Source organism: Battus philenor, unplaced genomic scaffold, assembly GCF_028537555.1.
Source record: "Battus philenor isolate CCGP_79_NKW_IND1 unplaced genomic scaffold, ilBatPhil1.0.hap1 SCAF_30, whole genome shotgun sequence".
Classification (NCBI taxonomy): Eukaryota; Metazoa; Arthropoda; class Insecta; order Lepidoptera; family Papilionidae; genus Battus; species Battus philenor.
Genome location: NW_027181694.1, coordinates 5,342,614 through 5,369,959, shown reverse-complemented (window position 1 = coordinate 5,369,959; position 27,346 = coordinate 5,342,614). Strand labels below are relative to the sequence as shown.

The window sequence follows — 27,346 nt, the reverse complement described above, 5'->3', positions numbered from 1 at the left end:
TACATTACAATTTTTTAAACATACATTTATCAACAGCAAATGAGCTATACGTTCACCCCTTTAAAACTATTATATCTCTAACTAATCATCCTGTAGAATACAACCTATAGAAACATGAGAAAGAGCAACAAAGAGAAAGAGAGGAACCGTTCATAAAATAAGTCACGTTCTAAACATCTTACCTCGTCATTGTCACGCTTCGGTATACTTACCCCCCCCCCCCCCAAAATACGTGAAAATACTTGACCTGATGAAATATATCTAAAATTAAAACAAATAAATAACATCCTAGTTTTTTAAACGCCAAGGGTTTTTAAATATTCATTCTTGACAGTCACTGACGTAGCTCGAAAAATTGCTCGTCTAAAATGGAAGTGGGCGTGGCACATCACTTGCCAACCAATGGCCGTTGGGGTCGAAAGGTTGACGAGTGGCGACCACGAGCTGGTGGACGTAGGAAAGGCTAGCCTAGTGACCGATGACATAGTCTAGATCGTGAGAAGTCAATAAGGGCAACGCGAGACCTGTCATAGTTGTGATATTTGAGGGGGGGGGGTAAAGCCTTGCAGTGGGCGACATCATATCACATTAAACGACACTCCCTTGAAGGGGGAGCCTTTCAAAGCAAAAAAAATGAAAGGCCCCAGACAAAAATGATGACAGGTAACATGGAAGCAGCATTTTTGTTCTCACTTTAATCTGTGAAATCTCATTTTTTGTCACACTAAAGTAGTCCCATCGCGTCTTCCGTTGATCCCTGGTGGTCATCTGGATCACTTTGAGGGCCTTTTGAACCAAGCGATCATATAAAGACAAAGTATTTTATAAACGGTCCCAAAGTAACAATGTATCTATACTAAAGAATCATAATACAACACAGTATGTCTATATGCAGGTTTCATGTACAAATACAAATTTGCAACTACCCTCGGTAATACCAAAAGTAGAAATATGTAAAAGTATTTGCTTAAAGGTGGCGTATGTCCAAAAGGATACAACCAGAGACCTCTACGGTTCGCATCCCGGACGTGGTGGCTCATGTAAGCCAGTACCGCCATGAAAGTTAATGTATATATATTCAATCTCTTTGTTAAATGTGATAAGAAAAGCGAAATAGCGGTGAGAAGGATCCATAGTGTGGTGCAGTGTAAAATGCCACGTTGTTTCAAATGGACCAGGTCCTGTAACAAGGATAACACATTTGATTTATCGTACAATAAAATCTAAAAGACATCATACAAAAACTAGTAAAATATATCTTCTAGTGAAACATAGTTGAGATATAGATAGATATAGATATAAATCAGTTAGAACAAGCCTGTGTACCAATTACAACCAATTGTGTCGGTGACTGTGTGTTACAAAACTAGGAGTGTTTGATTTTAAATAAACCAATATATATATCTTTCTCTGCAGCATCTTCCATCGCTCTCACACAAACAACACTTGTGATTTACAAAGATTGAAATTGGTTATATAAATAAAGTTAGTTCTAGGATTAGTTAAGATAACTTTAAAGTTTGGTATAAATACAGGGTCTCTGCAGATAAAATTTTATAGTTCACCAACCCTTGCTGCTTCGTAAACTTATGTCAGACAAAGCTGTAAAAGCCATTTACATCTTCGAAACAATAAACTACAAAACAAATAAAATTCAATCCGTTCTCTGCATTCGAGTTTTACTTTTATCTACAAGAGTCACCTAAACTATTATCCAAAGCCTTCTGACCATCCTGGTGGGTGGATATGGCCTTTCAATGCATTTGCTGACCTGTGGTCCTGAAGTACATTAAGGCCCCTGCGGCTATCATGCACTTTGTGGCCTGCCCAATACTAGTTTAACTTGTGAATCTGAGATATACAGGGTGATTGCTTATTAGTAAAAGCTTTATATTACATCTTCAATTGCCATTTATAAAATAAACACTCTGAAATAAGTCACATTATTTTTTTCAATTGGAATATGAAAGGCTTGTAGCTCCTGGCAGTATAGCCTGCAGGCACAGATAGTAAACAACAATTAATTTTAATATGTTGTAATAGGAATTTTAACATTGTTTATTATTTCTGAAACCATTTATGTTTGGATAAGGTGGACCATATGTTAATTGACAACAAATTAGCTAGACATATACCCCTTTTACTACTTCTATACAAGTGTTGACTATATACTAGATGGCCACCGGTGAATGTACACAACTGGCTTTTACCTGCCATAACACTGAGCTCATCTTGATCTTAAGCACATTTGTGATTGGATTGTTTTTACATTATAAGCTGATACAGATATACATTACATTAACTTAATGTTATTACAAAGAACTATAATTGTAGAGATAGATAAAAATTTATTGGTTGAAAACTAAAGTCAATGCTTGGCCGTGTGTATTGTTTTTATGGCCAACAAACAGAACCCAAAGTGGTTAAAGTGTTTACATCTATTTCCAATCAACCTGTATATGATTTAAAAGCATAATATACATATTATATATAATTGCTGTTTTTATGGAATAAGTAAATGATGAAAGCAATGAATATGCTTCGCAGCATCCAAAACTTTTTAATTAAGATATTATTTATTTGAATATGTTCACATACAATGGATTATATCACGGAGAGTCTTATACCTGTTTGTTCCGTGATATAATCCTGATAACACCAGTCAAAATAAAATCGGTGTGAATAAATATTTTTTAAAAAGCAATCTAAAATTAGACATTTAATAGATATTGAAATAGCCTGGTGAATGTGTCATGTCATCTCAACATGTGCGTTCTTTAATAAAGTCATTGACTGTGTACCTTTAGCACATATACATACTTTGTATTATTTTTTAATCTAACAATAAATACTTTTTGTACATTACATTATCTACTATCCTGTTATAAATTAAAATATTCTATAATCAAAAAGTAAGATGAAATGAAATGAAATTGTTTATAAAATATAAATTCTTTATTTATTCTACCATTAACACATGGTTGCATCAGCAGTCTTTTTCCAGTACAGCCTTCAAAACCTTCTTGGATTCCGTTTTTATCTCCACAGTCCTATGAAAACTGCAGATGTTATGACCAATTTGTCTAATGAATAACTTTCTTAAATATTAAAGCATTTCTATGCTATTCTAATTTTTTTTGTTTTTTAGAGGACATTTGTAATTGACTGAATTACATATAATATATTAAAATTAGTAAACGGCGAATGACATACATAAATTCAGATTAAAACCGTTTCTACAGTAGAACTAAACATAGTTTTTGTTCTTTATGAGGATAGTCTATTATATTGAGACTTAAGGAGCATGCATGTTGAGTGTATACTTGATTAATGATTTTAATTATTTAGTATATAGCACATAACATATAAAAGGTTTGTTTCATTTACCTTTAATTTAAAAGACTTGGCTGCAATAAAATGGTCGATGTCTATCAAAGATGAGAGGGCAGTGCAAAACATAACGTTGTATAAACGCGCTTGATCACTTAATCCTGTTTCATACGTGAAAAACAGTAAAGCGGAGAGAAGCCCAATAGCCGCATGAGTACTGCTATCAGAAATCGCCCGGAAAACTTGCGAATCCGAGTATTTAGACTTAAATACTACAAAATCTCCAATTAAGGCGGTGCAACATATTAAAACAGTGAGTATTACACTAATTAATTTCATTTTTTCTTTTGTTTCAATCAACACATTATTTGTTATTATCTAGACATTGTTACTTTTATATCGCTTTTCGTTTTAATTAATAAATATTTACATTATAATAATAAAGGTTTTTGACATTAGCGTTGCGTTCGGTAACGAAACTACAATCTTTGAAATTTTTAAACTATCTGTAATAATTCCCATAATTAATATAATTTAACTTATTAATAAGTATTAATAATTTTTAATTGTTATTTAAAATTTTAATATGAAAATACAATAATATGTAGTATTTGAAATTACATGATAAATACTCACAATAAATATTTTTACATAATAGAAAAAAGAATATTAACTAAATAATACTTATAAAAGTTTGAGTTAAATATAATATTCTTTAAAATGAAGTAATTTTTGTTGCCTTTACTTAAAAATGTTTATAAATTAGTGTTATATATTAATAGTGTATTGAAAAGAAGACTAGGTTTTGTAATTAAGTATGCAATGATATGTATAAAAATATACTTTGTATTGTATAACTATACTTATCAAGGTACACACGTAACCGATTTAATCGCATTATTCCGATTTGTCACATTATCCAATATTATTAGACCCCTCCTAAGTAACATTCAGTCAGAATCGAGAGATCAGTTAAAAGCACGTTTTAGTCATTCTTTATCCGCGCCTGTGTCGGTTTACTACGAATGGGTTGATAACATTGATAAAGTTCGATAACGCCGATAATACCAGGCTTTCCTCGGTCAATCATTGCTTTCAAAAGTATGCGTTAACATTTATCGTTAAATTTAGTTATTACGCCAGTGTTTTGTGAGTGTACCATCAAAATGCGTGAAATTGTGCACGTACAGGCTGGTCAGTGCGGAAATCAGATTGGATCGAAGGTGAAACTTTTTTTTATATAAAAGAACACAATAGACGTTTAACATAAGCTATATGAACTTCATTGTTAACCTAAAGTTCGTTAAAATACATTAATTTTATGTTAAATATTAATGACTTGTTTACTAGTAAATTATGTTAAAGGTTGTGATGAGAGGCTGTCGAATGTTATAATTTGTTTGTTAATTAATAATAAAATTCACTAGCGACAGACTTTGATAAGTGAAGTGCAGACTATACTCACGAAGTAGCACATTTTTTTGCTTTTACTTAAATGACAGTGACGGTCGACTTTCACTTTAACACGAAAAGAAAATTACGGTTTCACCTCAGAATTATGTAAAAGTAATTGTGCGCAATGCATCTTCTCCATAATTTTGTTAAATAGACGTTTAGTATTAAATCTGAAGTATAGATTGCATCATCACAAAACGTAATATATTTTGAATCTTAGATAATCTTTTTAGATAAATGTGGAAATAAAGTAATGAAAAAGATGAAATAACAGATTTTGATAAAATTGCATTAAAAAGTATATTATACGTAAATCAACTGAAATACAAGAATTCGTGAACAATACAACAAATGTAATAATAACAAAATATTGTTTTATTTTCTTATCATTTGTTAAAATGTGAAATTGTATGACAAAGATTTTTAAATTATAGCCTGTTTGTGGTTTGACGTATTTCTAAATTAAACCATTTATTTTAAAAAAATTGTTCATTTTTTACTAAGTAAATAAAAATAAATAATCATAAAATAGTTATTTTAATGTAAAATCTAATTTACATACGAATGTAAATAATATATTGTAACGGCAGATTCTATGTTTAAATATAGGATGCGGTTGCGGTCGGTAAGTCGGGTAAAGTTACCTGGATCGTTTTCTTTAAAAAAAAAAAGTTAGAAACGTCAACGTTCCCGCGAATAGAATCATAATTATATATATTATGACAGACAATAATAAACATTTATAAAAAAAAAATGACAATTTTTAATATTTAAAAAAGATTGTTTTTAATATAAATTTAAATAAAGATTTATATTAAAAACATTCTTTTCAAAAACCATTGTTAAATGAGTGATTCATAAATACTACATTACTCATATTTTTTTTGAGAATACACATATCTTTTCTTATCTGTTTGTATTTCGTTTTCCTGATATGGACCTACATGTTGTGTCCTTAAATACTTCTAAAATCGATGTTTACTATAAGCTATCCTCGGAGTAAAAATTTAGTTTGCCTTTAAATAAATTTCTTTTTGTATTCCATTTTTCTTTTACATTGTAAGGTTTTTTAAATATTATTTAATTAATCTATATCTTTACTATGGTTATTAGCTTAACTCCGATTAGACAATTATTCATTATTCCAACCTAAATAAAATAATAAATAAATATCTGTTCGCCTTTCGACTCTTCCTACACAACACATAATCTGATATATAATTCCATAGAAAAGCGAGTCATTCGTTCCGATCTGTTAACCACGAGGGCAATGAACCCTATGACAGTGACGTGGCGGGAAATTCAAATATGGCGTGGTGAACATTTTCCGTTTCTTTCTAATTGAAAAATTGGAATAAATTGAATCTTTTTCTGTGTTTCTATTGTATATTTTTATACAGAATAGGTTATGGGTAATCATTTGTCAGCAAAAAGCTATAAAACTTTTACACAAATTTTTAATAAACTTACATAAAGTGATCACCATAAAATACATTACATTCTTAATTTTTTTTCCACTATGCCAACAACTCCTGACATTACAAAGTCTGCATGGACAGATAGTAAACAATAATTCATTTTTTATTTAATAATTCGTATTTGGAAACCTTTACTTCTTATTATATTATCATAATGTTATATATACATTAATTAAAAAAAGCACATACGCTATTCGCCCATTTAAAGGTTTTACACATATTCCGATAATCTTGTATAGAGCGGTAGTTTTACTTAAAACAATATGAATGCTTATAAAACATGCACGAAATTAAAATGGCTGTTATAAAATAAAAGAAAAGGATGAATTGATATGCTAATGTCATTCTAAATTCAAAAGTTCTTGTGACATATTTAGATTAGAACATTTTTTTGCTGTACCAGGAAAGAACGAAAATAAATTTTATTTATTTATTGATAATTATTTATTTCAATTTGATTGAATAGTATATACCTCATAAATATATCCTTATATATTTCAGTTGTGGACAGGTTCTTAACAGAAATCAAACGGTTTTATGCAGAAAAACTCGTGTCTAAATTTCATATTATTATGAAATTCTTTTATTGACAAAGGTACATGCGGTAATTTTAGGCATGAAGGGTTCCCACAGTCAAGACCGGAGTCACAGACCGGCGAGCGTAGCATGGTACTTCCACAAGGTGGACAGGTTATTTGTTAAGGTTTTTTTTTATTTTTTTTACTTGTTAAGGTTTTCAAAAATCTATAGCGGAGGCGTATGTTTAGTGGATCTCCAGGAGCTGATGATGAACCTTTCATGGTATTATTTCTGCTGCATGTAACTTTGTTAATAAAACCTTTCCGTTTTGAACATCCATACGGTTTAACTTGCACAACAATGCCAAATCGTTTGAATTTGAATAGAGAACTTCTATGCTTAATTTTTAAATTTCGATCGTCATATTTCTTTGTTTTTAAGGAAACATAGACAATAATGACAGATGTCAAAATACTTATATGCGTTTGGCGGGTTGTCACGTATTTTTTTTCTCAAATTCGATCTAAACATAATGGCAGCAACTCAGAGTCGAATTAACGCATTTAGCCGCCTTTATACAGAACCATTCAGAAATGAAAATATATATTTTTTAATTATACCGTGACTGCTGATAAAATTTTTTGCCCTGCAGTGACTATCTTAATGATGGCTTCTATATTCAAATCGGCGTTCGAATATGATTTCGAACGCGTAAAAATAATTCTATATTTAAAAGTATTGTGGCTGTACTGGCCAGTAGGCCACAATACTTCGTATTACTATACGAAGTAACCCATATTTAATGACTTTGAATAAGTACCATAGATTATATCAGTGATTTCCAAAGTGGTCTATATCGACCCACAGGGGTCTATGACAACTTGCAAAAGGTCTACGTCAGCGAAAAAAAATTTGGGGGTCCATGACATGAAAATGGGGTCCACAATAGTGGATCTCAACACATACACTGATAGTACCTATTTACTTACATCATACTATCTTATAATATCAAAACATCTACATTATTTATAAAAGTACCTATGATGTAAAAAAAAATTGTTTATTTAATGTTACGTATATTTTACATAACAGATACAAAATTTTATTTTGATTAGTTTTAATTTAAATTCAATTAATAAATGTATAATTTAACATGTGTTTTTGCTTTAAGTTTTTGACACTAAACTTCACTACAGTTAGAAATTTACAGGAAATCAATATCAGGTAAGTAGGGGGTCTACCCAACACGGAAAAACATGGCAAGGGGTCTACGACACAAAAAAGTATTTGGAACTCTGGATTATATTAACATTTTGGTTACAGTTTTGGGAGATCATATCGGATGAGCATGGCGTCGATCACTCTGGATATTACAATGGAGAGAATCCAATGCAGCAGGAAAGGATCAATGTGTACTATAACGAAGCATCATCAGGTATTATCTGACTCGACTGACTTCATCATCATTATCCGTAGTACGTTCTCTGGACATAGGTCTCCGCCATAAATTTGCTAAAGGGCATGTAGGTATCGGCCTGTATCCAGGGGCGGCTCTAGCTTGTGTAGCGCCCGTGTGCAATGAAACCCTGGCGCCCCCTAGGCCTGACCCCCCCCCCCGCGGCTATAACTATTAACTTTGCTGTCGTAACAAGAAAGGTTTATCATATTCAAAAAAGCTATTTTATAAGTAGGTATAGCTTACAGTATGGTATTAGTTACGGCCTTTATTCTTATGACGGCAGAATAACATTCATTGTTTTTATGCCCGTGTTATGTAATATAAATAATGTATAATAAATATAAAAAAGTACAATGGGGGATTTTATTACACAAGGCTCAAATATCTAACAGCCAAACATAGTATGGAAACCGAAGGATAAGTAGGGGGTAGTCAATATTTACATATATAAGTACATTTATTTGTAGATTATAATTATTTCTTTTTTCACGTTATTTCTTAGATAATCGGAGAACCTGAAATAAAACCTGTTCATTTTACTATGTTTGTGGAGAAATGTTTCACTGTTGTCGCTGTTAGGTTATGGTATGAGATACCAGAACCAATAAGATGCTCTAAATCGCTGTCAGCATTTAAAAAGATGATAAAGAGCACGTCCCTGGCCTCTAAAATAGGATATTGTGCAACATTTGTTATTTATTCGTATTTATTTAATATCTTTTACACACACACACACACACACACACACACACACACACACACATATATATATATATATATATATATATATTGTACCTCTATATTGACTTCTTCTATTCTTATTATCTATGGTGTACAATAATATACTGATGATGTTTTTAATGTCCAATATATTTTGATTATATAGGAAAGTACGTGCCCAGAGCCGTATTGGTAGACCTGGAACCAGGGACAATGGATGCCGTACGTTCAGGACCTTATGGCCAGCTGTTTCGTCCTGATAACTTCGTGTTCGGACAGAGTGGAGCTGGTGAGACCTAAATATTTTTGGTGTGATGGTATTTATATGTGATGATTGTGATATTTATATGTGATGTATGTGATGGTATGATTGATTGTAGGTGTAAAAATCTTTAACCTTTTAAGTGCCATGAGGACCGCCGGCTGCCTCACGATACCCAACAATAGGTGCCGTGAGGGCCGCCGGCTACCTCACAGTTTTTCATCTGTACATCTAAGGAATATTATTTTTTTCCGACCCGCCGGTAATTATTAGCTTCATTAGGCACCTAGCAACTGGATCACGGGATGGTATACGATTTGCAGCATGTTTTAGAAGCGGTGAATGGGTTAATTTATAACTCATTTGCTGACAATTATTGTATTTTTAAAAATACAGGCTTCAGATATAAAGCGGAGGACAGCGCCATCTAGTTGCGTCACTTGCATGTAAATAGAGTTGTCGATACCAATTATGTAAATTAGCGCCATCTAGTGAATTTTCTGTAATACTATTTACATCATGCAGAGTTCGAAAAACAAATTGTATTAGACGTAAACGACATCGAAAATACACTCTGTCCCACACTATCTATGTGACGTTTTGTTAGTCGTTGTATTTCGTGCAATAGAGATAACGCTCTACGAAGCCGAAATTAGCCGATTGTCTCTTTCAAAAGGTCGATGTGCAATATTTATCGCCGGGTACTGTAAACTAATTTGTAGCAGAGCAAATAAACCATCGGAGTCGGCAACAAATATATCCCTAACATATAATAAATAATGCATTTTCTTAATTATAATAACGAACGAATAGTAAAAAGGCTTTTACAAAATACGTGTTACTAGATATTAAAACTAATAATTGTGTATAATCTGTTCCTGTACACTTTGTACAGCCAGAAGTAATTAACTTGAAGTATTTTATTAGAATAAATAAATATTTCAGACCGATCACCACACAGGTGATTTATTATAGATATGAAAGCTCTGAGGGGCTGTATATATAGATATTTACTGTAAATAAATATATAACACACCGTATCCAATGGTTTAACCCAGTGGCGTAGCTATGGCATTTGGGGCCTGGGGCAGATTGGGGCTTATTGCCCCCCCCCCCCAAAGAGTAAATAATTTCAAAATACAGAACAGAATGTAGTTAATATATAATTTTTTTGGTTCAAAATAATTAAAAAAAATTAAAATAAATTATTTTCAACTTTGGTGCCCCCTGCTTGTGGTGCCTGGTGCGGCCGCTTCGCTCGCCACCCCCTAGCTACGCTACTGGTTTAACCAAAGTAATTTTTTTTACTTGTCATATTCCTTTAGAAAAAATAATGTGAATTATTCGTAGCGACTCATTTATATAGTCTGGAATGGTTATATTAGATCTATGTGATGTTTGAATGTATGTCATTTTATATTATTTTTTTAACTGACATGAGACAAAGATCGCAACGATACGTCCACATCTGTCAAACTCAACTATTATTTAAGACGATTAATATATATTGTTACTATTTATTTTAAAATTTAGTTTTAATTATTTAAATTAGTGTTGTTTTCAAAATTAGAAAAAAAACAGTTGAAGATTATTTAGTTTGAATTAGTTGTTCGAGTTAAATTTAATTTTTTTTTGTTCAGGAAACAACTGGGCAAAGGGCCACTACACAGAAGGCGCTGAGCTGGTGGACGCTGTGCTCGACGTGATTAGAAAAGAGGCGGAAGGTTGTGACTGTCTGCAAGGTAAACTTTTTATTAATCATCTTAACAGAAAAAAATTATAAAGAGAAAAAAAGCAGGCAAAGGTATAGTCCTCCCTTTCAAAGGTCATCACAACGACACGTCTTGCGCTGCTTGTATTGACTTCTCGTGAACTAGACTATGTCGGTTCAACTAACGAGGGGCCTATCCACGTCGCGTCTACCGGCACGTGGTTGCCACTTGAGACACTTTTGACCCCAATAGCTGTTGGTGGCAGTGATGTGGGTCACTGCCACCAACAGCTGGTGAGACCTAAATATTTTTATTGTGATGGTATTTATACAGGATGATTGATTGTAGGTGTAAAAATCTTTAACTTTTTAAGTGCCATGAGGACCGCCGGCTGCCTCACGATACCCAACAATAGGTGCCGTGAGGGCCGCCGGCTACCTCACAATTTTTCATCTGTACATCTAAGGAATATTATTTTTTTCCGACCCTCCGGTAATTATTAGCTTCATTAGGCACCTAGCAACTGGATCACGGGATGGTATACGATTTGCAGCATTGCACTTCAGACGAATAATCCTGCTACTTTGGTGATCGGTTCTTCATCGAATCTCCTCAATTCAGACCTTAGACTCGTCAAATATAAATAATATTACAATTGGGTTACTTTTTACTAGGGTTCCAGTTGACTCACTCCCTGGGCGGTGGCACTGGCTCCGGACTTGGCACGCTGCTCCTCAGCAAGATCAGGGAAGAGTATCCGGATAGGATCATGAACACCTTCAGCGTCGTCCCCTCTCCCAAGGTACGTATTTAAAGTTTTTTTTAATGTAGAAGATTTGACAAGATTTTTACTTTTATTAGGACCTTCATTTAAAAGTCATCATCAGAATTCCAGCCAGAAGGCGTCCACAGCTGGACATAGGTATCTTTAGGCAGCTTTACACAGTCCAACGAAGATCATAACAAGGTTGTGTGTCCACCTTCGGTCGGCCACTACTGGTTTTGTGTTGCCCACATAAAGCGAAGTCACGTGATGTGGACTATATCGACGGTCCTCCTAGTTGGGGGGGGGGGGCAGTGGTGGACAACGGATCTAACAGCCGTCTGTTGCACTAGCGAAGTGCCTTGTCCACTGACATTCAGATGCGCAGTTCTTCGACACGAAGAATTTTAATTAAATACACCAATACCTCACTTTGCGTCGTGGTTACGTTCCGAAAAAAACACGACGAGTATTGAAACGCCGCAAAGTGAATTAAGATTTTTTATAGCAAACCATGTAAAGATCGAAGATAGGTTCCAGGGTTACGAAAATACTACTTTTTAAAAACAAAATTGTACAAAGTAAACATTTAAAAAACCAAAATAATATAACTGTGCCAATAAATAAATTGGAACAATATATACCTTTTTTGTAACCAGAAACAACACGTTAAAAATTTATATAAATTTATTATTCTCTTTTAAAAAAGCACAACAAAAGTGTTGCCATCTTTTAGAAAAAAAGAAAATTAAAAAGAAAAATTAAAGACTCGAACCCAAAACGACGCAATCTCTAAAATCTAACGACGCACAGTGAAAATTAGTACTAATTAAGCAGCGACGCAATTTCCAAAAAACCACAACACGAAACGACGCAAAGCGAGGTATTATTGTATCCTGTTTGTTAAATATAGTTCCAAACGTTTCACCACCAAAGGACATAATAATTTCGTATTCCTCAGGTGAGCGAGGTGGTGTTGGAGCCGTACAACGCGACCCTGTCGGTGCATCAGCTGGTGGAGAATACCGACATGACGTTCTGCATCGACAACGAGGCCCTCTATAACATCTGCTTCCGGACCCTCAGGCTCAGCAGCCCTAGCTACGGGGACCTCAACCACCTAATCTCGGTAATATATATACAGGATGATTTGTTATAGTTTAGTACTTAGTACCTTAAAGGGGGGGAGTTAGGGGGGGATATGTGACAGCATCTTCGTATCTAGATAAATAACTTTCCCTTGCCAAAGCTTAACATTTAAACACCCTATATAGTTGTGATGTAACTTACTACTTCACAAAGTGCGTGAGTATTGGCAAAGGGTATATTCCTTTGTGCAAATTTATACGCAGAAGCATTTTTTTGAGTTGGGAGAAGTCTATTAAGATCGTTGTGTATGAGAGAATTGTGTCGGGTAAATATATATATATATATATATATATATATATATATAGGGGGGACCGGAAAAGAATTTGATTGTTATTTGGTACCCCATTACATACTTGGAAGGCGTGATAATGAGATTTTGAGGTTATTGTATCATTTTGCATATGTATATAATATGATATATATGTACATATATATATATGTATATACGAGAATGACGTTGGCTACACCTTTCTATTTTACCTTTATCTATCATGCCTCCTTTTAGCTCACGATGTCAGGTGTGACCACGTGCCTCCGGTTCCCGGGACAGCTGAATGCGGATCTTAGGAAGCTGGCGGTGAACATGGTCCCATTCCCTAGACTCCACTTCTTCATGCCTGGTAAGAATCAACTGTATTCTAATTTTAAATTTGTTGTTTGAATCTGTATAGAAAAAAAATGTCTCAATTTTTCTATACAAATACAGCATGTAAATACGAAGTTTCCGTGCATCATAATAAATACAGGGTGATCAATTCTAGGTGCAATATCTTGTAAAACAGTCAATGTTTAGATCTTTTTTGTGCCTATTAATGGTACGTCCCTAGAAAAATCGATGATTTCGAAAAAAAATAACATAATGCCGGAAGCCTTTTAAAATTCATATTACTATATGTCAAAATCAATTATTGTTTACTATTTGTCCCTGCAGGTTTTGCAATTCCAGATGTAACACAATTAATTAATGTGACATATATCAGAGTACAGTAATACCCCGCTTTACGCGAGGGATACGTTCCAAAAAAAATCGCGTTAACTGAAATTCGCGTATAACGAGGTTTATGATTAAACATACGTCAAAAATTATTACAAAAAAGTACAAATCATTTTAATCAATCACTTTAATTCTAGGAACACATTATGCAATACATACTACTTATTTTTTACGGAAAAATACATCTATAGTCTTTTGGGTAACGTTTTGTTTACGTTCTTGTAAAATACGTTCATAACACCCAACACTGTTTTTAATTGTTTGACAGATGGTCAAGACACCATAGAGAAGTTGATGACTCATTATATTTATACGCACTCTTTCGCGTAATTCGAGGCATTTGAGCGCGAAATTTGCAATTCGCGTTATAGTGAAACCGCGTATAACGGGGTCGCGTAAAGCGGGGTATTACTGTATCTACTTTATCATTTTAGTAATTTTTCTGTATACTTCCAAAATGGGTAATACACAAGTACAATCTGTAAATATATTATTTGGCCGACATGAGAGATACGTTCATCTCCTATATACCAATTATCAATCACCATGTATATATTATATATAACATATGATTCTTATTAGTAAGTCAATTCTGAGACAATTAGGCGGCGTTCTTTTTGACCCGTGTCAAAAGATAGCGCGAGGCAATATACTACTAGCGACATCTATCAGCGTCATCCGAATTGACAACATTCCGATATATCAACAGAGTAATTGGAAATAGGTGTAAAGACTATGAATACATTACTCATTTGTTGGCTTTAATAGCTATTTCCAATCATTGTGAATACTTTATATATTGATTCTTATTAGTAAGTCAATTCTGAGACAATTAGGCGGCGTTCTTTTTGACCCGTGTCAAAAGATAGCGCGAGGCAATATACTACTAGCGACATCTATCAGCGTCATCCGAATTGATAACATTCCGATATATCAACAGAGTAATTGTAAATAGGCGTAAATACTATAAATATATTACTCATTTGTTGGCTTTTATAACTATTTACAATCATTGTGAATACTTTATATATTGATTCTTATTAGTAAGTCAATCCCGGACAACTAACGGTGTTCTTATATTGACCCGTATCAAAAGATAGCGCGATGCAATCCACTACTAGCGACATCTATCAGCCTCGTTCGAAGTAATAGTTCCCATATATAAACAGTGTAATTGAAAATAGGTGTAAATAATGAATGTATATTTGTTTGCTTTAATCCCTATTTACAATCACCATGTATAGACAGACAGATCCAATTTATTTTAAACATACCAGATTTTTGAAGATATAATTCTCTTCGCAGGTTTTGCACCACTGACAGCTCGTAATGCCTTCAACTACCGCGCCCAGACAGTGCCAGAGCTGATGAGTCAAGTAAGTGATGTGAAGATATGTAATCACCTTTTCATTACTAACATATCCAGTGCTCATCACTCGGATCCGAGTGGGTCGGGTCCTCAGTAGCAGTGCCTGTCATTCGGATCCAAGTAATCGAATAAACTCATTAATATTCCTGATGACAAAAAAATCTTCATATCAGTCAAGGCCCCCCTGATTTAACCCTTTCACGACCACGGGGACACCGGTGTCCCAAGCAAAAATCATGGATTAATTAAATATTTACGTAACCATTGTAAATTATTTTTTTGTTTTAATATTTCGGAAAGTACCTTTTTATTATTTTTTACTGGCAATATAGGATAACTAACACCGTTTATTGTTTATCGTCATCGGAACGTTAGAGTTCTTTTGGCGCGAATGATCTGCTGTTTGGAATAAATAATTGATATTGTAAAAGTGCTTTTCAAGTTTTTACAGTGTCAAATTATCATTACCTGTTAAGTAAATTGTTATTCTAAATATTCAGTAGTAATGTATTTATGTTGTATTCTGTGATATATCGTTATAAAGATTATGGGACACGGATGTCCCTGTCGGCGTAAAGGGATACTTTTTATACGGAATTTCTTAACTTTTAGCCTGGTGATATACCAAAATGCTATCATTTTCTTATTCATATTTTTCTCAGAATATGTTTCGTAAGGGACGTGGAGTTTTTGAACTTCGAAAAAATAAAATTCTTCAAATTTTTGTGGGCGACAATAGCGATGAGGAAGATGACTTAGCGCTTGATGACGAAGACCAAAGACTTCTAGTACAGGATGATGACCAAGGGGTATTTGATGTCGAGGTTGAAGAGACGACGACTCTTCAACGGCAAGAATCACCTGAACCTTCAACGTCTCAAAAAAACAATCCATCTAATCATTAACCAATCATCTAACAACAGGAATTGTTTCACCCAGTACCACAAATAACTTGCCCTATTATATTTATATTATTCATAAACAAGTAAAAAAAGTACACTAAGTAACAAATGTACATTATTTACAACAAAACAGGCTTACCAACAAGTAAACCAAAATTTGGAGTTTAAGTAGAAAGTAACCCTTAGCGACCATAGGGACATATTTGTCCCATAAATTTCCAAAAAAAATGTAAAACTTTTTTGAATTTTTAGTATAAATTATGTTTTTAGGATGCCTATTAATTCATTACATCTAGCTAAATTAATTAAATAAGGTACCGTAACCTTATGGTCCTGAAAGGGATAAAATACCAAAAATTAAAAAAAAAAAAATCACGTAAAGATGTACAGATGATTAGTAATTTCTATATAGTAATTGATAATAAACAATCTAGAAAAAAAACAGGAATAAATGTACAGTACTTGGCGATAAATATTGCACATCGACCTTTGGAAAGAGACAATCAGCTAATTTCGGCTTCGTAGAGCATTATTTGTTTCTATAGGTGGTGGCTTTAATCGTTAAAATGAGATATTGAAATAAAAATAAAAATAGGTACAGCGGTGTTTATTATATACAGTTTTAATTTTCCAAAATAATTAAATACGCAAACATAAGGTGATTTTTTATTTTATTTTACCCCAACCTAAAGCCACCACTTATAGAAAAGTTGGTGTATTTTATACAAAAAATAAAAGTAATCAAATGATACTTGTTGTAACAGCTCCTAATAGATACCGGACTGTTTGTATTTCGTGCGACAGAGATAACGCTCTACGAAGCCGAAATTAGCCGATTGTTTCTTTCCAAAGATCCATGTGGAATATTTATCGCCGGGTACCTTATAAGCGTTGATCGCACAGGTAAATAAGAAAGTAAATACAGATATGAATTTTAAAATAAAAGGTAAATTAAAAAAAGATATATCACCTATATGAAAGGTGCTATGGCGGCAGAGAATGTCAGGTGACTTAGTAATAAAAAAAGTGAGGGATTTACCCACGAAACCTCCATCGGCTCATAAAGCCCAAAGATAATAATAATAATATATGTACTATTTTTAAAACAAATATAATGTATTTATAAATCACTACCAAATAAACTCGTAAACACCAAAAATTTATTATACATGAGAAACAAATAACCTAATTTATGTAATAAATTCCATTATATTAAACCTACAGGGATTATTTATATATCAAATCAAAGCTTTTTTTTCTTTTTTTGTTTCTTTATTCAGAAAAATATCTGAGTTATGATGGATAATAGAATTTACTGGAATTAAATTTAAATATCTTTGAGAGTAATGTATTTTACAATGTTATTCCAGTGAAATTTCATATCGACCGTATGGCAGCAATACGATATTGTTCATGTGTACATCTCTGCCAACTTCATCGCAATAGTTTTTTTTTTACAGTTCTACGCTTTGTTTGTAATCGATTTAAATTAGATTCTGGTGATGATACTACACCGTAAATATGTTCATAAAAAAATTGATCCACCAATGGAAACTTCTAGAACCTTTTTCCTGAATTTAATATTCGCTCTTACGACTCTACTTGTGAGAATTTCGATTACTTTATTTCACGTTAGAAATATGTAGTGTAAATATGTAATGTAATACTACCTGTATATACCGAATCTGATAGAAACGAAATAAGTCCACAATAGTACAATACTATGTAATAGGGTTTATTAGGTGCTGGCGATGAAATGGTGTGAAATATATATATTTATATATATATATATATAGTATTCTTAGTATGTATATGTATATATACTAAGAAAAGGACTAATATTAGTGACGGTCGGTGTTTGGCACTGGTCTAACATCTCCTGAGGATGCCCCGTGAAGAGGTGAAACACGTGTAGAGTAGATGAAAGGTGGTAGTTATGTTTCACATTGTTTGCCGCGCGCGCATTTATCAGCGGTCTGGCGGGCGGTGCACTTCATTGCACGACTACTGCTGCATAGCGGAAATAGCTATATATTGGTCCCTTTCTTACTTAGGATGGACTTCCGCGAGGTAACGTCTGTATCTATTAGATAGATATATATGTGTGTGTGTGTATATATATTTATATATACATCGAAAAATTGACAGAAGTGGTTAACTTTATATCAATAGATGGCGCTATATTTAATTTCCGCAGATGTTCAACCCGGGTAATATGATGACGGCTTCGGACCCACGGCATGGCCGCTACCTGACTGTAGCCACCATGTTCCGTGGCCACATGTCCATGCGGGAGGTCGATGATCAGATCCTCGCTATCCAGAACAAGAATTCAAGGTATTATGTACATTTTTGTAGCCCTTTATTATTATTTATTCTCAAAAATTATTCAAATAATTCACTAGTGTGTAAAATTTATTTTTTTAACAATATTTGTATATTTATTAGTAATATTTTATATTTGTAATAATTATTGTGTTTGGCACTAATCGGTGTAACGTAACTCCTGAAGATGCCCCGTGGAGGGGTGAAACACGTGTTGAGTAATTTGGTGGTGGCGGTTGTGTGATTCGCATTGTTTGCCGCATACGCATTTATCAGCGTGCTGGCGGGCGGTGCACTTTGTTGCACGACCAAGATTTAGCCACTTTCGCACATGCAGTGGCATGTTTGAAAGTGGCTAAATCTTGGTCCTTTTCTTATAATATATATATAAGATATTTATAATAAATATCTTATATATATTTAAATATATATAAGATATTTATTCGTTTATTCATCTCTATATTATATATCAAGACTAATGTCACAGATGATGTCAACACTTAGCCTGTGGACTTTTACAGGTTTATCATAATTAAGATCACGGATCGGAAGGGTCCTTGCGGCTTCTGAGGTCACTAGTTACTGTAACCTGGTTGTTTCCAGTTATTTTGTGGAGTGGATCCCTAACAACTTGAAGGTGTCGGTATGTGATGTTCCACCGCGCGGTCTGAAGATGTCGGCCACCTTCATCGGTAACTCCACCGCTATCCAGGAGATCTTCAAGAGGATTTCGGAGCAGTTCTCCGCTATGTTCCGTCGACGGGTGAGATCTCCAATTCTTCAAACCTCTTACAATTTTAAATGCGACATAAATAACACTTGAATTTAGTCGTAGGAGCATTGGTCGAAGCGATCCAAGACTTAGGCGGTCTACTAACCCGGAGAAATAGTATTGAAGACTTTAATTCTGGCTCCTTCGGGAGTCCTCGAGCTTCTACTTCTTCCATCCAGGCGATGGACGTCCATTACAATGCACAGGCCACCTCCAAAATTCGCCAAGATGACCAGTTTTGGACTGACCTCAGCCATGGTAGCAATCCACCTACTGCCTGTCTCACCCACATCGCTTCTACCGTACCGTGGTCATCACTCCAAACTTGGCACAGCTTTCTCCATTGCTCTCTGGGGGCTTTTAAACCTTAATAAACCAGTAACGCCTAAATATCGTCATAAAAAAGTTAACAAATACTTCACGGGTTGTATGCATATATAATAAGGTTCCACAAGATATCTTAGATCTTTTGCTTTATAGTTTATTCTAAAATTAGAAAGTATATTATGGTGGAGTTTAACAGGTTAGGTAGGCAATGTTAGAGACAACACCTAGCGAGCTGGAGCACAAAAATTAAAACGCTCGGATGTAAGATAGACACAGTTTATTTTAAAAGTCATCCGCCTACAACTTCAGACACACCAACGCCGCAATAAATTATTTGTCATGCGTATTAAATAATTTTATATAAAACTTTCATCACTCATTTGTAAATATTAAATATTGATTCAAAATTGATATATAGTAGTATTTAATTACATATTCCATCACAGCACTAAAGATTTAATACAAATTCACAAACAACACATATGTCACTTGACGCTGTTCGCCATTATTATATTTCATAATATTTTTCGGCGTGAGACGCGGTTTTGACAGCCGCCTACAAATCATACGCCGCGCGTCCTTACATTTTGCGCATGCGCAGACCGATGGATTGACAGATAAGCGAAAGCATTTTGACAACTGTGATTATTTCGTTACAATATATTTAAATTAAACCTATTTATAGCATTCAATAGTTTGTAGTTGATCGAAATACGTGAAACTTGGTTTGTTGACTTATTTACATGATTTATATTAAGCAAATGTTCAGTTTCTGGAGCGGCTCTTCGCAACAGGTGTTTAGAGCTGGTTGCAGCTTTCTACTGTGTAAATACTTATTGGCCTCTAACTTTTAGCTTTGCTGCCTTAAAAGAGGTCTAGGTGCCTTTTGTGCCGATTTATAATATAACACTGAAATAACGATACGAAATGCAAATTGTTTTCAGGCCTTCCTTCACTGGTATACCGGTGAGGGTATGGATGAGATGGAGTTCACAGAGGCTGCGAGCAACATGGCCGACCTCATTTCAGAATACCAGCAATATCAGGTACGTACTTCTGTAATTTTGGTACGATAGCTCTCGTATCAACTGTAATATTTTGGTATTAATAATCAAAATTAAAAATGAAAACTGTAATAATTTTAAAAAGAACCTATTGTAAAATTCTGGGAGCGGAAGCGAAGGATGTAAGAAGACGAGTAAGCTAGAAGAAAGCTAAACATTGTGATGAAAGACAGAGAACGAATGAATGATAATGTAACGAATGTAAGGAGTAGAAAAAATATAAAATAAAAAACATCCTGTACCTCACTAGATAGAGGTGAACGAGATGTCCCCAATAAAAGCATTTTAAAAAAAATATGTTGGTAATATATAGCTTTGACGATTTGAAGGAAAGGATAGAAAAGTAAGTTATTATAAAATGGCATGACAATCAATTATTATTATAATGTAAATAGATCCCCCCTTTCCAAAGATCAAACCAATTTTTTCTCAATTTTCCTAGTAATTTGTAAAAGATTCTGAAAACCACTGAACAGTAAGCAGAGAATTGACTACAATGTGGACATATGACAGATTACCTTGTTCAGGTGATAAAGCACTTGACTTAGACCTTCAAGAGGTTCTATTGTAAATAAGAGAGCTTTACGTTTTACAGCTGAAACGATGATAATGATAATGAACTGTATTCATTAGGTTCTAGAAAGGCGCTTCGATAGATTACCTAAGATTTGTTATTGTGTTTGACGATTACCGTTATCGGGGCTGACGCCTCGTGTACTTGGGTTAGGGATGACTCTTTGCAATGAATTGGCGTTCATATTCACCAATCAGGCTCATACTTAACCAATTGAAATGACCACGATGATGTTTAATGTATTTTATATCATCTGCCTCCCAGGATGCGCAGGTGGAAGACGAAGAGATTGAGTTCGACGAAGAAGAAGAAGAAAGGGAACAATATCCAATTGACGCTGCTCAGTTGGCGCGCTGAATTCATATAAACGATTTTTTTATTAATAAATAATTTAATATTCTTTTGTTTTTTATATCCCACTTATCTTTATTTTTCGTACTATAGAATATGAAGAATGTAATATGAGATATAAAGACTTTCTAAAGAGAAAAGAGAAGTAAGAATTATAAAAACACATGATCAATATACAGGTGATTAGTTAAAAGTTTTAGAATGGTAAAAATCAATTTACGGTATATTTTGTTCATGTTCATTCAATGGTTTCATAAATAATAATTAACGTAATGTTAATATACTAAGAAAAAATAGTTTGAAAAATCGGGTTTATTATATATTAAAACTAGCTGATCCCGCAAACGTTGTTTTGCAAAAAAAAAATTGATATTTTAATTTACAAATAAAAAATAAGGGTTGATCGTAGAGGGGTGAAAATTTATGGTTGTATGTATTCTTGTATGCTGTATCATAAAAATAAAAACAAAAAATTTCGTTAAAATAATTTTTTTAAGTGTGAACAACCTTTATCAATTAGGGGTATAGAAAATAGATAGTAGCCGATTCTCAGACCTACTGAATACGCATATTAAATTTGGTAAAAATCAGTCAAGCCGTTTCGGAGGAGTTCAAGTTCGAACACCGTCACACGAGAATTTTATATATTAGATTAAATATTGTTTACTACATGCAGACTGCACTGCTGGAAGTAATTTGCCTGTCGTATTCCATTAGAAAAAATAAATTAACGCAACATATTTACGATCGATCATTTATACAGAGTGATTAGAAATATCATATATTTTTAATTTCTGTATAGCAGAAGATATTTAGAATATATCATGAGAGACTTAAAAAAATTCTCTGATAAGAAATAATTACGAATTATGAAGTATGAATTGAGATGTATAAAAATACACTTAACAAGGAAACTTAGGGAAACACTGGCATTTACGTGGTTCCCTAACGTGCGGCCCACGCCATACAGGGTGGCAATTTGATTGTTAAAGGTGCAATTCGAAAGTGGACCTGACACGAGTATGTATATATGTATGTTACATAGGGGGGCTTATGAATTTTAGAAAGGCTAAGTTGGAACCTCATAAACAGACTCAAGGTCATCTAAGCAACAGAAGGGTTTAAGTTCAGAGTTTCGCTGCTTGATTCAAGATCACCGACGTATCTCGAAGAATGAATCTACGGGCGTGGTACGTCGCTGACCGTTGGAGCTGAAAGATTCTCGAGTAGCGACCACGAGCCGGTAGATCTAGCAGGTAGTAGTAGTAGTAGTAGTGGTAGTGGTAGTGGTAGTGGTAGTGGTAGTGGTAATGATATTGGTAGTGATAGTGGTAGGTAGGTAGAAGCATATATTTTGTATGTTCTTGTAATGCGGATTACAAAACTACCACTGTTAAATTACTCAACACGTGTTTCATCCCTCCACGGGGCTTTTTTAGTGCCAAACACAGAGTGGCATGCGCATTTATCAGCGGGCTGGCGGGCGGTTTTGTTGTACGACTACCACTGCATGTGCGGAAGTGGCTAAATATTGGTTCTTTTCTTACTTAGGATGGACTCCCGCAAAATAACGCCTGATTCCATTAAATATGTAAATAGAGATACCTAGAATGTAGTTGTTTAGGATGGATGTATGGCGAATAGAACGAAAGAGAAAGAGAGAAAATTGTGAAATGAAAGAAGTAGAAAGACAGATCATGTGATTTGAAAGAAAAGAAAGATAATAAAAAAAAAGAGCGTGAATGAAACAGTAAAGACAATAAACGACCCTGTCCTTCCCAAAGACAGGGGTATAAGATGCCCCTAATAGCGGAGCCGTTATAAATAAATATCCTTCATTATATAGCTATATATTTTCAAAGAATATAGCCTACATTGTAGTTATAAAGTGTATGTAATAGACATAAATCCTGTAATGTTATTCTGCCGATGACATAATGAAAAACATTGTGAAACAAGACCGACGGGAACAAAGAACGAATTCCACGAACGACACTATCGGGGCTGACGGCGCGATATCTTAAAGATACAGTGGGGGTTATTGTGACAATAAAAATATGCTGGATCTATTAAACGTTACTTCATCGCATCTTTCACAGTAGCTGGATGGTATTAAGATTGAGGAGTGGTCGTTAGTACGGGCCCCTCGTCCGGTAATAGATAATTCGATGTAAAGAAAAACACTTGCCGGATGGTTAAACTTATAATATCACAGAACAATAGATCTTAATCTGAGTTACAAGTATTTCCTTTGTTGAACAGCGGTTGGAGCGACACGTCCGCTCGGTAGCGCGGCGCGTCGCAAAGTGAGCTAGATGTACCCAGTGTAAGAAGGGGCATGCCAAAAACAGATGCGTTCACAGATAATTTGGGTGCGTTCTAATGAACGCCACAAGATAAAATAAAGTATGAACTACAATAGATGCTTCCAGACCCGGCATTGAACTGTCTAGACATTAAAAGGAAGGCAGGAAGTTTCTCGTCTGACGTCTCGTCAGCGATACGAATCGATAACAAAGCTATAAATGAAACATTACAAGGTGGAAAAGTACCAGTGTTCCCTTTGTTACGAAATTGTGCACTAATAGAGATTATAGTGATCCATTGCTATGATTAAGTTTGGTGCTGTAAAATAACACGTGTCGTCTCACGACACGTTGAGTATAAATGGAATTACAATTCAATCTCCACCCTGATACGTAACAATATGATTTAATATCTCTATTAGCATACCCGATATTGTATATTGATATTCACCTAACAATTTATATCGAACTCCACCAACCCTTTTTGGAGATAAAGCGTGAGGATATATACATCATAGAGTTACATCAATGAATATAGAAGTGTGCACATTTCAAGGGCAACACAAATGTCCTTGGCTATTAAAGTTAAATAAGCGTATCCTGAAAGGTTGGTAGCATACGCGATGCGAAGCGATAGCGGACAAATTTGCGAGAGAAAAAACGTTTAAAAGTTTTACTATCAATATGAAATACTTATTATTATTTGTTTTAAATGCACCAGGCCTTTAGCACCTGGTAGTACAATGTCTGTAATTTTTATGTTAAACGTTACGTATATCTACCTCACATGTCTACCTCGATGACATCGTTTGGTGGTTACCTGGTATCTACCTTGGATCCATCGACCATCTGTTCTGCGGTATAAAGCTTATCTAATATCACTTCGACTTATCAATTCACTAGGCTATGTATACCTTCGATTGTATTGTTACGTACTATGGGTTCTGATTCGGAATAAAACACCGCTTGTTCACAAGGATTCTTTTATTCACAAATCAGATGGTCGCCCTACTTTAACACAAAGTATACTTTCGCTTAGTCCAAACTTAGCTTCCAAATAGCTCAAGAAATATTTGTCCAAATAACTTACCAAATAGTCAATATATATCACTGATCGTAGATATTAATCTTATAACTCGAAACACAACACTGAACTGTCGACATGGGGAGTACACCTATTTATACCACGGAGAAGGTTCTAGTAAGTTCGAGATAGTTCTCGTTTAGAATTTCCGAGAACCGCACACGAAAATCTATAAATAACTTCAAGGTCACGCGTGTTTACAGCACTTTTTGATCGTAGGGTTCCGTGTTTATTGTTTAGGGGGTTCTGTAACTCGTGCTTTGTAACAGTATTAATTTGTTTTGGGATCGAATATATTCGACAAAAGTGTTGTATTTTTGTATTTAGATGAAAGGTAATTATCACGAAGGAAATTAACGTCAATATAGCTGTCACACAGAAAATGTTTAGAAAAGATTCAAGAAGTTTCTATGACTGAAATCAATTAGAACGAGTATCTAAATTATAGTTTTCCTACTGCAAAGGTTTAATACTACAGTTGGCTTTCAAGAAAATTGACAATGTCATTAATTTTACACTTTCAAATATCAAAATTATTACTTACCAGAATACCTATTCAACATTGTTGACGACTATAAAAGCCGATACTGGAGGCATTCTAAGCCAGTCTACATCCTGAAGAGAAGTGAGAGACAAGAAGACTCATAATAATAACCATGGAAGGAGAAGGGCAGAATCCCTGCCAGTTTCGTTGCCCGAACTCTAGATCAGGGTTTCTTAAACTTTTGTCATTCACCACCCCATTGATGATTGCGAGTTTCTTGACGACCCCATACAAATATAAAAGAAATGTACCTAGCCACCTAAGAGTAATAAGATGATGGAAGGAAGGTGATGAAAGCAAGAAGGAATGAAAGAACAAAATGAAAGATATTGTGATGGAAATAAGGTAATAATAAAAGAAATTGAGAAGTATGACAGTGAGTGAAGACTAAAGATGAAAAATCTGAAAAACTTATTTGTAAACGAAGACCCTGATCCCAACTAATTAGGGGTACGAGAGGCCTCTCTCAATAGCGGGGGCCATTAACAAAAAAAAATGTAAAAGAAAAAAAATAATAATTTGTGATGATTTATTTATTAGGTAACAATATACATGTACATATGAAAATATATAGTTTTAGAATTCGTTTTGAAACACAAAAATCTAAAATTAAAAATTACACAAAAAATTATAAAATTGTATTTATATTAGTTTAAAACCTTCAAGAAATGCGTGTGTCTAGACGCTGTAAGTTCACTGTATTCCGTCAACTCTAGTGATGTTATAAAATGGTATATACAAATATTTGACATTAAAATCTCTCGACCCCAGAATTTTGCTACGCAACCCCATTTGGGGTTGCGACCCATAATTTAAGAAGCCCTGCTTTAGACCATTAAAAGTCGTATTTTTATTGAGTCTACGTTTCCCTATCCTCAATTCACGATTGAGCATAATTAATACACAAAGAACACTTTCAAATTTGGAATTCATAATAACGCTATCACGCATTCCATTTTCAAAATTCAAAATTATTTTTTTTAATATTACTTTTAAATTTCGAAAATTCAGTGTTTATCGTCTACCTAAAAGGGAGGCGGAATATGTAAGATGTATGCAGCTTTTGTCCGGTCATATTGGATAGGGGATCCTATGAGGGATGCCTAGAAACAGTAGTGTAAGCAGGGGCGGCTCTAGCTCTTGTAGCGCCCGTGTGCAATGAAACCCTGGCGCCCCCTAGCCTCCCCCCCCTGCGGCTATAACTATTAACATTGCCGTCGTAACAAGAAAGTTTTGTTCATATTCCAACAAGCTATTTTATAAATAGTTATAGCTTACAGTATGGTATTAGTTACGGCCTTTCTTATGACGGCAGAATAACACTCATTGTTTTTATGCCTGTAGCACATCTCTGTTGCGAAACTGAGCGGCGAACCGCGATAGTTTACGTTCCGTCTTGTGTTTTAAGTTTTATGGACAGCGGAATACAAGCGAAATGTATTGAATTTCTTTTTCGTGTGCATTATACACCCTGCACTATAGGTCAAGCCGCCCCTGATTGTAAGTCTAATGTCTGGTTCAAAAAACAATTAACATAATTTAATTTATTTATCGCTTTCATTGTGACATTAGCTTTTCGCATTGTGACGTGTATTCGACATAATACAAGTCTCTCGTGATTTTTAAAATGACATTGAGGTAGGTCCCGGTGTGCATAATGCATGAAGTCTGGAGTTAGGCTAACTAAATTTTTCCATCTGATGATAAGCTTAGGCGTGCCGCACACGGGCCTATCACGTCACCATCATGACATTGGAACGACCCGTCATACACCTAACATATGGTCTAGCAGTATAAAAATAAAAATTAATGTGAAAAAATATATTGTATAAAAGGTCCCTGTCCCAAAATCAGATAGGGGTACGAGAGGCCCCCAATAGCGGGGGA

General features: G+C 34.4%; 2 protein-coding genes across 2 annotated transcripts; one reads left to right on the top strand and one right to left on the bottom strand.

Moving 5' to 3' along the window:
• Window positions 1-692: 692 nt before the first annotated feature.
• On the bottom strand, window positions 693-3,708 carry LOC137927347 (transmembrane protein 267). Its single transcript, XM_068771141.1, has 2 exons — window positions 3,388-3,708; window positions 693-1,181 (listed from the first exon to the last, which is right to left on the bottom strand). Exons 1-2 carry the CDS (start codon window positions 3,667-3,669, stop codon window positions 852-854), a joined length of 612 nt encoding a protein of 203 aa, XP_068627242.1. The 5' UTR covers window positions 3,670-3,708; the 3' UTR covers window positions 693-851.
• A 595-nt stretch (window positions 3,709-4,303) lies between these two features.
• On the top strand, window positions 4,304-21,574 carry LOC137927348 (tubulin beta-1 chain-like). The gene is made up of 12 exons (XM_068771142.1): window positions 4,304-4,553; window positions 8,106-8,217; window positions 9,128-9,250; window positions 10,864-10,965; window positions 11,610-11,737; window positions 12,660-12,827; window positions 13,353-13,467; window positions 15,147-15,217; window positions 18,310-18,449; window positions 19,041-19,200; window positions 20,481-20,582; window positions 21,439-21,574. The coding sequence occupies exons 1-12, from the start codon at window positions 4,497-4,499 to the stop codon at window positions 21,529-21,531; spliced, it is 1,371 nt and encodes a 456-aa protein (XP_068627243.1). The 5' UTR covers window positions 4,304-4,496; the 3' UTR covers window positions 21,532-21,574.
• The last annotated feature ends 5,772 nt before the right edge of the window (window positions 21,575-27,346 follow it).